Genomic DNA, 14,299 nt, shown 5'->3' with positions numbered 1-14,299 from the left:
AAAGGAGAGAGGAAAAGTGAGGCATAATTTTGCAAACAGAGAGAACCACTGTTAACCCTTTTGGTGTATATATTATTCCAGTCCTTTCTTCAGGTGTGAGTGTATGTGTGTATGAGTGTAATTTTACAAATAAAAATAGAATAATTCACTATCTGTATTTGTTTGATATGCTTTCACTTAACAGTGTGTGGACAACATCTTTCTCTCACATCCAATGTTCTCTTACAGTGTGATTCTTTATGGGTGTATACCATGTCCCATATTGACGTACAGGACGATAGATCCATACTGTTGGAGTTGTAGGATGCCTCTAGTTTTTCACTGTGAAACATACTTTGATAAACATTTGGTAGCTTTGCCTTTGATCACATCGTAATCTATTCTTTACTAAGTTAGAAGTAGGATCACAGCCAGACATGGTGGCTCATGCCTGTAATTTCAGCACTTTGGGAGGCCAAGGCGGGTGGACTGCTTGAGGTCAGGAGTTCGAGACCAGCCTGGCCAACATGGTGAAACCCCATCTCTACTAAAAAATACAAAAATCAGCTGGGCGTGGTGGTGCATGCCTGTAATCCCAGCTACTCGGGAGGCTGAGGCAGGAGAATCGCTTGAACCCGGGAGGTGGATGTTGTAGTGAGCCGAGATCACGCCATTGCACTCCAGCCTGGGCAACAAGAGTGAAACTCCGTCTCCAGAAAAAAAAAAAAAAAAGGAAAACAAAAAAAGAAGTAGGATCACTGTGATCCTGGGCTTTTATTCTGTGTAATCATGGCCAGGGAACATGATTTGACCCTTGATGAGTATGAATTGCTGCAGTGATTCCACTCAGTGGTAGGCCTTGCCTGAGTGTGGTGCTCTGTGATGCTGCTGTGTCCAGGGTTAGGGCTGTGGAGGTGGAGGCAGAGGCAAAAGCACATGTACTTGACAAGCAGCCAACTATAGTGCCTTGCATCTGTTGGATGTTGAGGTTGTGCAGTGGTCCTAGCAAACTATTGCTCAAATGAATTTCCCCTCCTTTCTTTCAGGGAACACTCATAGGGTGGACCAAAGGTTTCAAGGCCACTGACTGTGAAGGGGAGGACGTGGTGGACATGCTCAGGGAAGCCATCAAGAGAAGAAACGTAGGATGTGGTGTTGAGGCTTATGCCTGCTCTTGCCGCCTTCCCCAGGCCCCTCTGCTCTGCCATCCTCTGCCCAGTTCCTGTGACTCTGGTCTCTGCCTGCCTTGGGATGACACGCCCCTCCTAAGCATGTTTGGTTTGCACATTCAACTCAGAGTAGAGCTGGGTTTTTGTTTGTTTGTTTGTTTGTTTTGTTTTTTTAGGAGTTTGACCTGGACATCGTTGCAGTTGTGAATGATACAGTGGGGACCATGATGACCTGTGGCTATGAAGATCCTAATTGTGAGATTGGCTTGATTGCAGGTAAGTGGTCAGGCATGGCCCATTGGCCTAATCCCACTGGATCCGTTGATGGTTCCCTTTTAACAATGTGAGAGGGTGGGCACTGTCCCGTTGTACAGAGGCTCTGCCCAAGGCAGAGATGAAGTTACAATTGCGATTCCAGGTCACCAAGTTCTTTATCCATTAAGAGTCCTAAGCCAAGGTCATCCTTTCTATTGAGGAAGGATAATGACACAGGAAGAAGAGATTTTTAAATTAGGGCCTTGGGGCCGATTGTGATGGGGGGAAGGAGACTACAGTTGGATACTCTTGACCTGGGGCTGAGGGAGCTATTGTAGATTTTCACTCTGGCTCCAATGTGCACCTCTTCTGTTCTCTGAATTCTTCTGCTTCTCAGGATGCACAGGAAGGAGAGGAGCTGGAAAGAAACTTAGAAGAGGGGAAAGGAGTGGCCTGACACAGGGATTTTAGGGGTCTTTGGGAGAAGTCTGGCAGTGAGTAAGGCCGAGGGTAGATTCTAGGGGGATGCTGTCTCTAACAGGGGTAGAATGGGTAGGATTGGAACAGGTGGAGATGGGGATGAAAGGCATTCCAGGTGACAGGCACAGGCTAAGTAATGATAGAACCTAGAAAAGTTATTCCATTTGATCATCTGGGCTTTCTGGATATAAGCAGCAGGTGGGACAAGGAGGTGGGGATGTACTGAGCTATCTCCCATGCCAGGTGAGAGGTTTCCTCTCACTCTAACTCTTACCAGCTTTGTGAGCTTGGGCAAGTGGCTTATTCTGTCTGACTTGAGTTTCTTCATCTGTGGGAGGGATTGGGCTAGATATAGGAGGGCAAAGAGGTGAGGCCTATTGATTGACTAAAATACTTGCCTGGACTGCTGTGCTGAGAATAGTTCTGAGGCCAAGTCATGGGCAAGGAAGAAGAGGGTGGCTAACAGATGCCAAGCATTTGTTTATCCAAGACTAGATGATTCCTCATGGTCCCTTCCAGCTCTGACTGCTAATTTTATGACTGCTTGGAAGCTTTGTGTGCCTATGGCTTAACAGTAATGATGATGATGATGATGAAGTTGGCAGCTACCATTTATTGAATGCTTACCATGGAAGGAAACTTAAAAGTATCACTTCATAACAAACCCATAAGGCGGGTATTATTTCCTTCTCAGAAATGAAGAAACTGAGCCTGTGAAAGATGAGATGCTTGCCCAAGGTTAGCCAGCTATGACTGTAAAGCTGGAATCACATCCAGTCATATCTGACTCCAAGCCTAAATTCTTATTTGCTGCACTCTGCTGCCTTTCTAAAATCTGGTGGTGTCTTTGAAGACTAATGTTCCTTCACAATTCCTTCTAGGAACAGGCAGCAACATGTGCTACATGGAGGACATGAGGAACATCGAGATGGTGGAGGGGGATGAAGGGAAGATGTGCATCAACACAGAGTGGGGAGGATTTGGAGACAATGGCTGCATAGATGACATCCGGACCCGATACGACACGGAGGTGGACGAGGGGTCCTTGAATCCTGGCAAGCAGAGGTGAAGAGGGTGGATGTGTGCATTTATGTGGGTTGTGTAGTCAGCAACACTGTGAGACCTAAGGGGGTACCATAGACACCATAGCTTTGTGTGCTTATTACAGCTGTCGAATGTCAGTGAAATACCTATTGGAACAAAAGAAAAATATTATGACAAGTTTGCAACAGGTAAAAGGGAAAAGTCCCTTTTTCTAATTACCATAAGGCCCTATAAGGTCTAGTGGTGGTTCTGGAAGTGAGGCAGAGGCTGCCAGCATGTTCATTCGCCAAGGGCATGGTGACTCAGTGACCCCTCTTGAGATGGGCTTTTAGTAAGTCTCTTTCAGAGGCCAACATCTTCAGGCCTTCAAGAGCTGGCTACTAGGTTGGTGACCTTCTCTGGGAGTGGGGAAGTGGCCACCTGTGATGGATGAGAGTGCTGGTTCTTGACCATGATGTCATGTCCTACCATGGGTCACAATCACTGGTGAGGTGTATTCCAATGACTAACCACACGAAAAATACTGAAAATAATGAATGGCTTAAAAAATAAATTAAAGTAGATTTCACTTGCATTCTGTTATTATGAGAGAAAGGGATAGCAGAGATAGAGCTGGCATGTGATATTAGTCCATTCTCCCGTTGCTATAAAGAACTACCTAAGACTGGGTAATTTATGAAGAAAAGAGGTTTAATTGGCTCACAATTCCACAGGCTGTACAGGAAGCATGGCTGGGGAGGCCTCAGGAAACTTACTATAATGGCAGAACGTGAAGGGGAAGCAGGCACATCTTACATGGCTGGAGAAGGAGGAAGAAAGAGTGAAGGGGGAGGTGTTACACACTATTAAAACAACCAGATCTTGTGAGAACCCACTCACTATCACCAGAACAATAGAGGGGCAATCCGCCCCCATGATCCAGTCACCTCCCAGCAGGCCCCTCCTCCAATACTGGGGATTGCAATTCAACATGAGATTTTGGTGGGGACATAAATCCAAACCATATCACATGCTAAAACTTGATTATTAACCCAGGCCCATCCCCTAGAAGAGGAGTTGGCACACTTACTCTGTAAAAGAACAAATAGTAAATGTTTTAGGTTTTGCAGGCCATATGATCTTTATCAAAACTAAGCTCAGTGTCTTAATATAGAAAATAATGGGAAACATAGATTTATTGTTAGGGGTGCTATCAAAGTTGAGAGCTTGAGCCTATGGGAAATGTGAGGGGATGCCTAGGCCATGGACACCTTGGAAACTGTTGAACTGAGAACGTTGTCTAGGAAGAGGCTCAGAAAAGACCGAGACTGGCCCTGGTGGTTTCTCTCCCCTTCGGCACCAATCTTGTAACTGGAAGGCAGGTGAGTTGTGGTAAGCCCAGCTGAAGCAGGGATTGCTCCGAAAAGAAGGGACCTTCCCTCTGAATCCTGAGTTGGGGCATCCGAGTATCATGGCTCTTCCCAAGGGGCAGTTCATTCTAATTAGTGGTGTGTCTGCAGCCACTGAAGGCTCACATTTTTGGACTGAGGTTTTAAGGGGGCAGCACCTTTGAACTTGTCTTGAAACCACCATTGTTTGTTTGTTCTGGTGTTAATCCCTTAGACTGATGAGGTCTTGAGCAGTGAAGAGAACCCAAGCCCAGCACATAAATGCTTTCCATTTGACTCTGCAAGCAGTGGCAGTCTGGCTCTGTGTCACTGTTGTTAATGATGATGTGTGTCACCGTTACACATCCTGTGCAGAGTGCCTGGTCAGTACGAGGCCCCTTTTCTCTCTTGCTCTCTTGGCCCTCATGGAGCTCACAGCCCAGTAGAAAGTAGGAAGGGAATTAATGCTTTTGAGCACCCCTGGTGCATGCAGACAGTTTCAATGTGTTAACTCACAGAGCAGAATCTCCAGTGGAACAGATTTGTAACACAAAGCCAATGAGCATTGGCTTTGGGGCCAAGACCAGGGACTAACTTTTGCTTAGTGCCCACTGTGCCCAGATGCTTGCCTCCTAACAGTCTTGTGGGGGCACTTCTCATCTCCCTGTTTTGTAGATGATAGCTTGCAGTGCTTGCTCACATCAAGCAGCTAGTATGTGGCAGAGCTGGGATCTGGATCTTGCTCCATGCATGGTTCCAAAGCCTGGCCTTCTCACATCATGTGGTCTTCTGCATTGCATGTCTGCCCCAACCTTATCCCTCTTCACCAAACAGATATGAGAAAATGACCAGTGGGATGTACTTGGGGGAGATTGTGCGGCAGATCCTGATCGACCTGACCAAGCAGGGTCTTCTCTTCCGAGGGCAGATTTCAGAGCGTCTCCGGACCAGGGGCATCTTCGAAACCAAGTTCCTGTCCCAGATTGAAAGGTGACCTGTGATCAAGTTCATCATGAGGCTCTGACTGGTGTATACTGCCACTGTGCTGGGGTTGGGCCAATTTGAGGTTTAAAAATAAAAACAGAAAGGCCCTGGCTGGACAAGGGATTGCCTCCTGGGGCTGCTCTTCTTTTTCCAACTGGTTCAGGATCACAGCCTCGAGGAGCATGTGTATAGCACTCTGGGGCCTGCAGCCCGCCTGGGCCTCAGAGTGTTTAGAAGAAATGACTAAGTCCTCCACCAAGCTTCCTAAATAGTTACACAGGAGTTAGGTTAAGGCTAAAAAATAATCCTCTTTCGTTCCTGAAAAAATCAACCACATACTCAACTACAGCTATTTTGATTTTTGCATATTATATTTCCTTTTTAAGTTTTTTTTTCTTTTTTTCTTTTTTTTGGTGACAGGGCTCACTCTGTCACTCAGGCTGGAGTGCGGTGGTGCGATTGCAGCTCATTACAGCCTCTATCTCCAGGGCTCAGGTGATCCTCCCACCTCAGCCTCCTGAGTAGCTGGGACCACAGGTGCACAACACAATGCCCAGCTAATATTTGTATTTTTTGTAGAGATGGGGTTTCCCCATGTTGCCCAGGCTGGTCTCGAACTCCTGACCTCAAGCAATCTGCTCACCTCAGCCTCCCAAAGTGCTAGGATTACAGGTGTGAGCCACTGCGCCCAGCTCCTTTTAAGTTCTTGAATGCATGCAAACATTTTTCATAATCATAATAATTACATTTGTCACTTTGTGTATTATGTTTTCAGTGTTTGTTCATGAAAATTTTCATTTAAAATTCTGGTTTTTGTTTTTAATTAATTAATTAATTTTATTTATTTATTTTAAGACGAAGTTTCACTCTTGTTACCCAGGCTGGAGTGCAATGGCGTGATCTCGGCTCACTGCAACCTCTGCCTCCTGGGTTCAAGCGATTCTCCTGCCTCAGCCTCAGCTGGGATGACAGGCATGTGCCACCCGGCCCAGATAATTTTTTGTATTATTTTAGTAGAGATTGAGTTTCACCATGTTGGTCAGGCTGGTCTTGAACTCCTGACCTCAGATGATCCACCTGCCTCGGCCTCCCAAAGTGTTGGGATTACAGGTGTGAGCCACCGTGCCCAGCTATTTTGTTTTTTATTATACAAAGTCTTAAGCATATACAAAAGTGGAAACAGAGGTAAAGTGAACTCAATATTTCCATCACCACTTTCAACAATAATAAACTCATGGTCAAACTGGGCTCATCTATACAGTCCTGCTGTCCCCATCCCCAGGCTGGGTTAATTTGAAACAAACCCCACATCTTACATCAGTTCATCTGTAAATATTTCATAATGTATTCTGAAATATAAGGGTTCTTAATAAAACATAACTATAGTACCATTATCACACTTAAAAATCTAATGATAAACCTCAGTCTCACAAAATGTCCTGTTAGTGTTCTTATTTCCTGAATTGCCAAAAATTAATGGTTTTTACAGTTCTTTTGTTTGCATCAGTATCCAGACAGAGTTTATACACTGCATTTGGTTGATATGTTTAAATAATCTCTTTTAATCTATGGGTTTCCTCTCCCTGTCTTGCTTTCCCTTGCCATGTATTTGCTGAAAAAACTGTTGTCTTATCCTATGAGTTTCCTGTATTCTAGATTTTGTGGATTGCAGCATTTAGCATTTTCCTCTGTCTTCTTGTATTTCCCAAAAACTTTTAGTTAGACCCAGGTGCTTAGTTAGATTCAGTAGTGAATTCTGGACAAGAATATTTCTTAGGTGGCATTGAGTTGTCTGTCTGTCTCTCTTTCTTTTAGGATGTTATCAGTCATTGATGCATATTGCCTGGATCTATTATTTCACTAGACATCGTAAATGGTGATGATTCCTGCAGTTATTAGCTGGAATACTTCTAGAAAGAGGAACTTTCCCCTATCAACTCTTTGGTGTAATTATCATTTTGAATGGCTGCATATTATACTATGTTACTGTACTATAATTTACTAAACTTTCCCTTTAGTATAGGATGTCTAGTTAATAATTTATAAATTCCTGTTATTCTGAGTAACCATAGTTGTTCCTTTAGTACACATAGTCATTGGAATATTGTAAATCATTTCGTTAGCAATAGAAACATTTGGTTAAAAGAGTATTTTGCTGCAGGCACAGTATTTTTTTTTTAAAAAGTAGTTTCAATTTCCATCACCACCAGTTATATACAAATATGTCAGTTTCACTGCTTTTTGTGCTAGCACTGGATGTTGTCTGATGCTGTGTTTTTGGATTTTATCTCCATTTGGGTTCATTCATTTAATTCTCCTGGTCTTTATGGTCAGATGCCCACAAGTGAAAAATCACTTTCCAGCGGGGAAAAAAAGAAAACACATTATACATGAAAGTGGTGTACGTAATGAGGTAAATCAGATGGGCTGTTTAAGGGGAGTTCTTATTGTTTAAGGAGAGGATGGTGGAATCGATAACAGCAGCAGCTATTATGTATTTTTGGGGTGTTAATTAGCAAGTGTTCAGCATCCTTCTCCTGTCTAGTCTTCACCCCATCCAATCTGAACAGATGGGTTAAAAATCATCATGTCTGGTGACCAAAGGGATCCTATTTTGCTGTGTAAAACAGCTTCTCCCTCATGAGCAATAGATAAGCAAGTTTACTTGTCTTTGCCTTGCTTTTTTTTTCCGTAATAAAAGGAAAGTTGTTCCTAGACAAGCGCAAGGGGGTAACACTCTTATACCCCCAGAATTATTTGTTTCTGCTGCACAAGAAGTGTCTGTTTTGAATGTTTTGATTTCTACAGGTTGTTGTTTTGTTTCTTTGTTTTCTGAGACAGGGCCTCACTCTGTTGCCTGGGCTGGAGGGCAGTGGTGCAATCACAGCTCAGTGCATCCTCAACCTCCTGAGTTCAAGTGATCGCCACTGCTTCTCTCCCCTGCTCCCACCCACTGTCAAGTAGCTGGGACTACAGGCACACACCGCCACACCTAGCTAATTTTTGTATTTTTTGTAGAGATGGGGTTTCACCATGTTGCCCAGGTTGGTCTTGAATTCCTGGGCTCAAGCCATCCACCTGCCTAGACCTCCCAAAGTGGTAGGATTACACGCATGAGCCACCACGCCCGGCCAGGTTTTGTTTTTTAAAACCTTCCTGGAATAAAAAGAAAATTATCTACCTAGTGCCAATGGGAATTGGTAGGTGCCGTGCTAACTGCAGCCCATTTCAAAGCAGTTTGTCAAATGGATGGGACAGCGTTCTCAGGGGGAAGGTCCCTGAATTTACAGTCTTAGAGCTTGAGTTTTAAGATTTATCTCCACTACTTAACCTGTTTATGCTGCATGAGCTGAGGCAGGTTGTTTCACCTCTTTGAATTCCAGTTTCCTGCTTCGTAACAGAAATAATTGCCCTGTTGCTTAACTCCCAGGATTGCTCTGAGGATCAGGAAGGGAATGTACTTGAACTAAGCTGTGAAAGGCTGGGCCCAGGAAGGAATTGCAGGCTTTCTCTTTAGACACACTAGTTGAAAAAACTTTTTTTCTTACTATACAAATGTTATTCATTCATTTTAAAGAATCTAAAAATTACAGATAAGCAAAAGAAGAAAAATAAGGATTAAGCTAGGTGTGGTGGCTCACACCTGTAATCCCAGCACTTTGGGAGGCCAAGGCAGGCAGATCACCTGAGGTCAGGAGTTCAAGACCAGGCTGGCCAACATGGTGAAACTCTGTCTATACTAAAAATACAAATATTAGCTGGGCATGGTGGTGGGGCTATAATCCCAGCTACTTGGGAAGCTGAGGCAGGAGAATCACTTGAACCCAGGAGGTGTAGGTTGCAGTGAGCCGAGATCATTGCACTCCAGGCTGGGCAACAAGAGTGAAATTCAGTCTCCAAAAAAAAAGGAATTACCTCTAATCCTCCCAATGTCTGAATAGATTTTCTTATGTGTGTGTGTGTGTGTGTGTGTATGTGTGTGTGTGTGTGTCTTTTTTTATCTTGGCAAGGGCAAACATTAAAATAAAATCCAACATTATACCGTGCATAGTATTTTATAATCCATTTTTTCACTATGTCATTATGTCATGAAGATTTTCCATGGCATCATCTTTTTTTTGTTTGTTTTAGAGATGGGGTCTTGGGGTCTTATTATGTAGCCCAGACTGGTCTCAAATTCCTGGCTTAAAGTGATTCTCCTGCCTCAGCCTCCCAAAGTGCTGGGATTTCAGGTGTAAGCCACTGTGTTGGCTACAAACTCATCTTTAAGATCTACGAAGAATTCTATTGTTTGGCTACACCACCGTTTACCTGCTGAATCCCCTGTATGGTCATACAGGTTGTTTCTCAGTTGTCTTTCTTGATAACACTCTTCTTCTCTAAATATTACCTGAGACAGTCAAGGATACAATTTCACATTGCTTGGCGTGGGAGTCAGGGCTCCGTTTAAGTACCATTAGTTCACTGTGAGATGACCAGGGTCTAGACTTGAAGCCAGCCTGCCCCATGATGGGTGTTTCACTGCATGTGTTTACAGTCCTACCTGGCTCCGATTCTCTAAAGTTCTGATTGTATTTTGTATATTCATGTATTCACTTGCTCATTGAATGTACCCTGCTGGCTACTACTGAAAATACAGTCTTACTGTCAAAGAGCAGAGAAATCAGAAAAAGGGAAGAAAATGCAGAGAATCAGAAAAAGTTAAATAGAAGGAAAGTTGGCCTCCAATTGAAGGGGGCCAGCATATGAGAGTTGGCACAATTTGTGGCAAAGCACGTGGTGGTGTGAAAAGGGTTGAATTTGAGCCCCTGCTCTCTAACGAGAGGGCACAGCTCTAGCAGGCTGAGCCACAGCCTCCCCTTCTGAAAAACGGGTACCTGGTGTGTTGGTTGCTGCAGCTCATGTGGCTTCTAGTGAGATCATAGATATGAACATGCTGAACACCAGAGGCATTCACACTTTATTTTTTAAAGTTAATGGAACTTCCAGGGGTGGTGGACCTTCTTGAGTCTCGACTCCTAAGCCTTTCTGCTCCAGCCTAGCCATTGCCTGGGTCAATTTCTCCCCACTCCTGCAAGGGCATCTAAGAATGGGGAGGCTGTGGGTTGCATTGAGCACATCCCAGGGTGCTGGGAAGCAGGTCCTGACTCCCTGCTCTATTGCCTGCAGCGATCGGCTGGCCCTCCTCCAGGTCAGGACGATTCTGCAGCAGCTGGGCCTGGACAGCACATGTGAGGACAGCATCGTGGTGAAGGAGGTGTGCGGAGCTGTGTCCCGGAGGGCGGCCCAGCTCTGTGGTGCTGGCCTGGCCGCTATAGTGGAAAAAAGGAGAGAAGACCAGGGGCTGGAGCACCTGAGGATCACTGTGGGTGTGGACGGCACCCTGTACAAGCTTCACCCTCAGTGAGTGCTCACGAGAGGTGTGGCGGGTGGGGCAGCAGAGGTGCTGGTGGCCAAGTGTGGACGTGGCATAGCCTCCTCAGCCATGGCATGGGAAGATGCATCCCCGTCCTTTTATGGGAAAGGAATGCTGTGTGGTCAAGCCACCTATTCAATCTGACAGACAAGGTGTGAGCCCTGGTGCCTCTGCTACCTGATAATACGGTGTGGGAATGTTAGCTGGTCTCTTTAAACCCCAGGTTCCTGATCCACAAAAGGCTGGCACTAATAATCCCTACCACATAGGGCTAAATGTGTGAGGTTGGAATGAGTTAGCACATGTAAAGTGCTTCACACAGAGCTCAAGAAATGTAAGTTGGCTGAGTGCAGTGGCTCATGCCTGTAATGGCAGAGACAGGAGAATCCCTTGAGCCCAGGAGTTTGAGACCAGCCTGGGCAACACAGGGAGACTCCATCTCCACAAACATAAATAAATAAAATACAGGCCGGGTGCGGTGGCTCAAGCCTGTAATCCCAGCACTTTGGGAGGCCGAGACGGGCGGATCACGAGGTCAGGAGATCAAGACCATCCTGGCTAACATGGTGAAACCCCGTCTCTAATAAAAAATACAAAAAAAAAAAAAACTAGCTGGGTGAGGTGGCGGGCGCCTGTAGTCCCAGCTACTCGGGAGGCTGAGGCAGGAGAATGGCGTAAACCCAGGAGGCGGAGCTTGCAGTGAGCTGAGATCCGGCCACTGCACTCCAGCCTGGGCGACAGAGCGAGACTCCGTCTCAAAAAAAATAAATAAATAAAAATAAATAAATAAAAAAATAAAATAAAATACAAAATGAACAAAAATTACAAATATTAGCTGGGCATGATGGTGCATACCTGTAGTCCCAGCTACATGGGAGGCTGAACTGGGGGGCTTGAGCCTGGGAACTCGAGACTACAGTGGGCTGTGATGGCACAACTGCACTCTACACCCTGGACAACAGAGTGAGACCATGTCTTAAAAAAAAAATTAGAAGAAGAAGCTGTTTAGAGCCTTGAAAAGCAAACCAAAGTGAAGAAGCTAAAGAAATTAGATTGTGATCATTTATAAATGTGCTGATTCTACACAGAAGGGCTGATGATGTTTCTTTCTCTTTTTCATAGCTTTTCTAGAATATTGCAGGAAACTGTGAAGGAACTAGCCCCTCGATGTGATGTGACATTCATGCTGTCAGAAGATGGCAGTGGAAAAGGGGCAGCACTGATCACTGCTGTGGCCAAGAGGTTACAGCAGGCACAGAAGGATAACTAGGAACCCCTGGGATTGGATCTGATGCATCTTGGATACCGACCAGCTTTTCCTCTGGCAGATCAGTTGGTCAGAGACCAATGGGCACCCTCCTGGCTGACCTCACCTTCTGGATGGCCGAAAGAGAACCCCAGGTTCTCGGGTACTCTTAGTATCTTGTTACTGGATTTGCAGTGATGTTACATGACATTTCTATTTGGTATATTTGGGCCAAAATGGGCCAACTTGTGAAACCAAAATGTCTATCCTGAGAGATCCCCTTTCAACTCATTTTTCAGTTGAGGATTGAGCTGTCAGTTCTCTGTGGTTTTCAGTCCTGTGGCTGCTGGACTTGGAAATATATAGAATCTGCCCATGTGACTGGCAGGCTGTTTCCCCATTGCGATGCTTAAGTCATCTCTTATAGGGGATGGGGCCGTATACTTGTGGATGAACACTGGAGAGCAAGAGGAACTCATGTTATGAACTAGGGGGATCTCATCTAACTTGTCCTTAACTTGCCATGTTGACTTCAAACCTGATGACAGAACAAAGACTTTGAAGTATCCAGCCCCGGGGTGCAGAGAGGTTGATTGCCAGGGAGCCCTGCAGGAATCTTTGCATGCTTAAAGCAAGTTATGTCAGCATCCTGATTTTGTTCCTTATTAAGTGTGTGCCATGAGGTGGGGAGCTGTCTGGGGCATCTGTTTTTCATTTTGCATGTGGTTTGTGTTGCAGCTGTTGATAATTGTTTCAAGGATTGTTAGGTATATGAAATCCAGTAAATTAATAAAAAATTTTTGATTTTCCAATAAACTTTGCATGAGGTGCTGATATTTCTTCTGGGAGGCTTACTTGGTAACACCATGCTTTGTTGATGGAATAAGGGATGCAGAGTCAGAAGCAGCTCAAGCATTTTTCTCGAGTCCAAACTTCCTACCAATAAGGGGAAATATATGGAATATCTTCTAAAATATCCTTAACAGATTATCCAGATTTCTTTGGAATACTTCCAGTAACTGAGCATTTCCCACACGATCTACAGCTCTTGCTTTTGAACAGCTGGAGTTGACTGGAAGTCCTTCTGACTTCTGAGCTTGGTTCCTCCCATACACCCCACCGATCTCCATTCTACCCTGCAGAACTATGTGGAATTGGCCTATCCCTGACCATTTCTCCAGTGGACTTCCTCTCTCTCTCCTCTCTTCCCCACTTTACCTGAACTGCCTGTGCCTTTCTGTTTTGCACATAGTTATCTGTATGAGTTTTACATCTGGCCAGATAGATTGTAAACTCTTTGTCAAACACATGCTTGTATTGCTCTAGTGAACCTAGCACTGTGCCATTCCTATCAAATACTTACTTGTGGGAGGCATGATTGAAAAAATAGAACTTTTCAAGAAATTTTCTTCAGAAAAAGTGTAGACTGGGTATGGTGGCTCACACCTGTAATCTCAGCTCTTTGGGAGGCCAAGTCAGGAAGATTGCTTGAGGCCAGGAGTTCAAGATCAGCTTGGGCAACATATCAAGACCCCCATCTGTTCAAAAATATTTTTGTTTTAATTAGTTGAATGTGGTGGTGCACACCTGCAGTCTCAGTCACTCAGGAGGCTGAGGTGGGGGGTATCTCTCGAGTCTAGGTTCCAGGTTACAATGAGCTATGACTGCACCACTGCACTCCAGCCTGGGCAACAGAATGAGACCCTGCTTCTTTAAGAAAAAAAAAAAAGAGAGAGAGAGAAAGAAAGGAAAGAAAGAAAGAGAAAGAAAGAGAGAAAGAAAAGAAAGGAAGGAAGGATAGAAATTGTCAACTATTGTTATTGTCATGGGAAACAAGCTGAAAAGAATAATCCAGAGTGATTTTATTTTTATTTATTTGCTTAGTTACATACTTAATTATGACAACTCCACAGAGTGTTCTTGCTGTCTCTTCAAAAGATTATGGCTTTGGCCAGGCGTGGTGGCTCATGCCTGTAATTCCAGCATTTTGGGTGGCCAAGGCAGGCAGATCACCTGAGTTCAGGAGTTCGAGACCAGCCTGGCCAGCATGGTGAAATGCCGTCTCTACTAAAAATACAAAATATTGTAAAAATACAAAAAAAGAGAAAAAAAAAATAGCCGAGGATAGTGGTGCATGCTTGTGATCCCAGCTACTTGGGAGGCTGAGTCAGGAGAATCACTTGAACCTGGGAGGTGGAGGCTGCAGTAAACTGAGATAGAGCTACTGCACTCCAATCTGGGTGACAGAATGAGACTCCATCTCAAAAAAAAAAAAGGTTTTGGATTCCAGCTGTAAGTGTCACCATTTGCTGAAGCAGGATGTCCAGATGGAGTGAAGGGGAATGAGTTTAAAGACCGA

The 14,299-nt window shown here is 44.6% G+C and overlaps 1 protein-coding gene across 2 annotated transcripts in view; it reads left to right on the top strand.

Moving 5' to 3' along the window:
- The window catches only part of HKDC1 (hexokinase domain containing 1), a 48,770-nt gene extending 36,014 nt beyond the window's left edge, over positions 1 to 12,756 (top strand). For both annotated transcript variants that reach the window (XM_010362818.2, XM_030940769.1), the window contains 6 exons: positions 1,026 to 1,121; positions 1,325 to 1,424; positions 2,765 to 2,948; positions 5,129 to 5,284; positions 10,448 to 10,681; positions 11,817 to 12,756. In XM_010362818.2, the coding sequence (XP_010361120.1) occupies positions 1,026 to 1,121; positions 1,325 to 1,424; positions 2,765 to 2,948; positions 5,129 to 5,284; positions 10,448 to 10,681; positions 11,817 to 11,964 (918 nt within the window). In that variant the 3' untranslated portion in view covers positions 11,965 to 12,756. The remainder of the gene's footprint in view (positions 1 to 1,025; positions 1,122 to 1,324; positions 1,425 to 2,764; positions 2,949 to 5,128; positions 5,285 to 10,447; positions 10,682 to 11,816) is intronic.
- The last annotated feature ends 1,543 nt before the right edge of the window (positions 12,757 to 14,299 follow it).

This window comes from Rhinopithecus roxellana, chromosome 11 (genome assembly GCF_007565055.1).
Source record: "Rhinopithecus roxellana isolate Shanxi Qingling chromosome 11, ASM756505v1, whole genome shotgun sequence".
Classification (NCBI taxonomy): Eukaryota; Metazoa; Chordata; class Mammalia; order Primates; family Cercopithecidae; genus Rhinopithecus; species Rhinopithecus roxellana.
The sequence above is the reverse complement of the archived record's forward strand: the minus strand, read 5'-3'. Positions and strand labels throughout refer to the sequence as shown.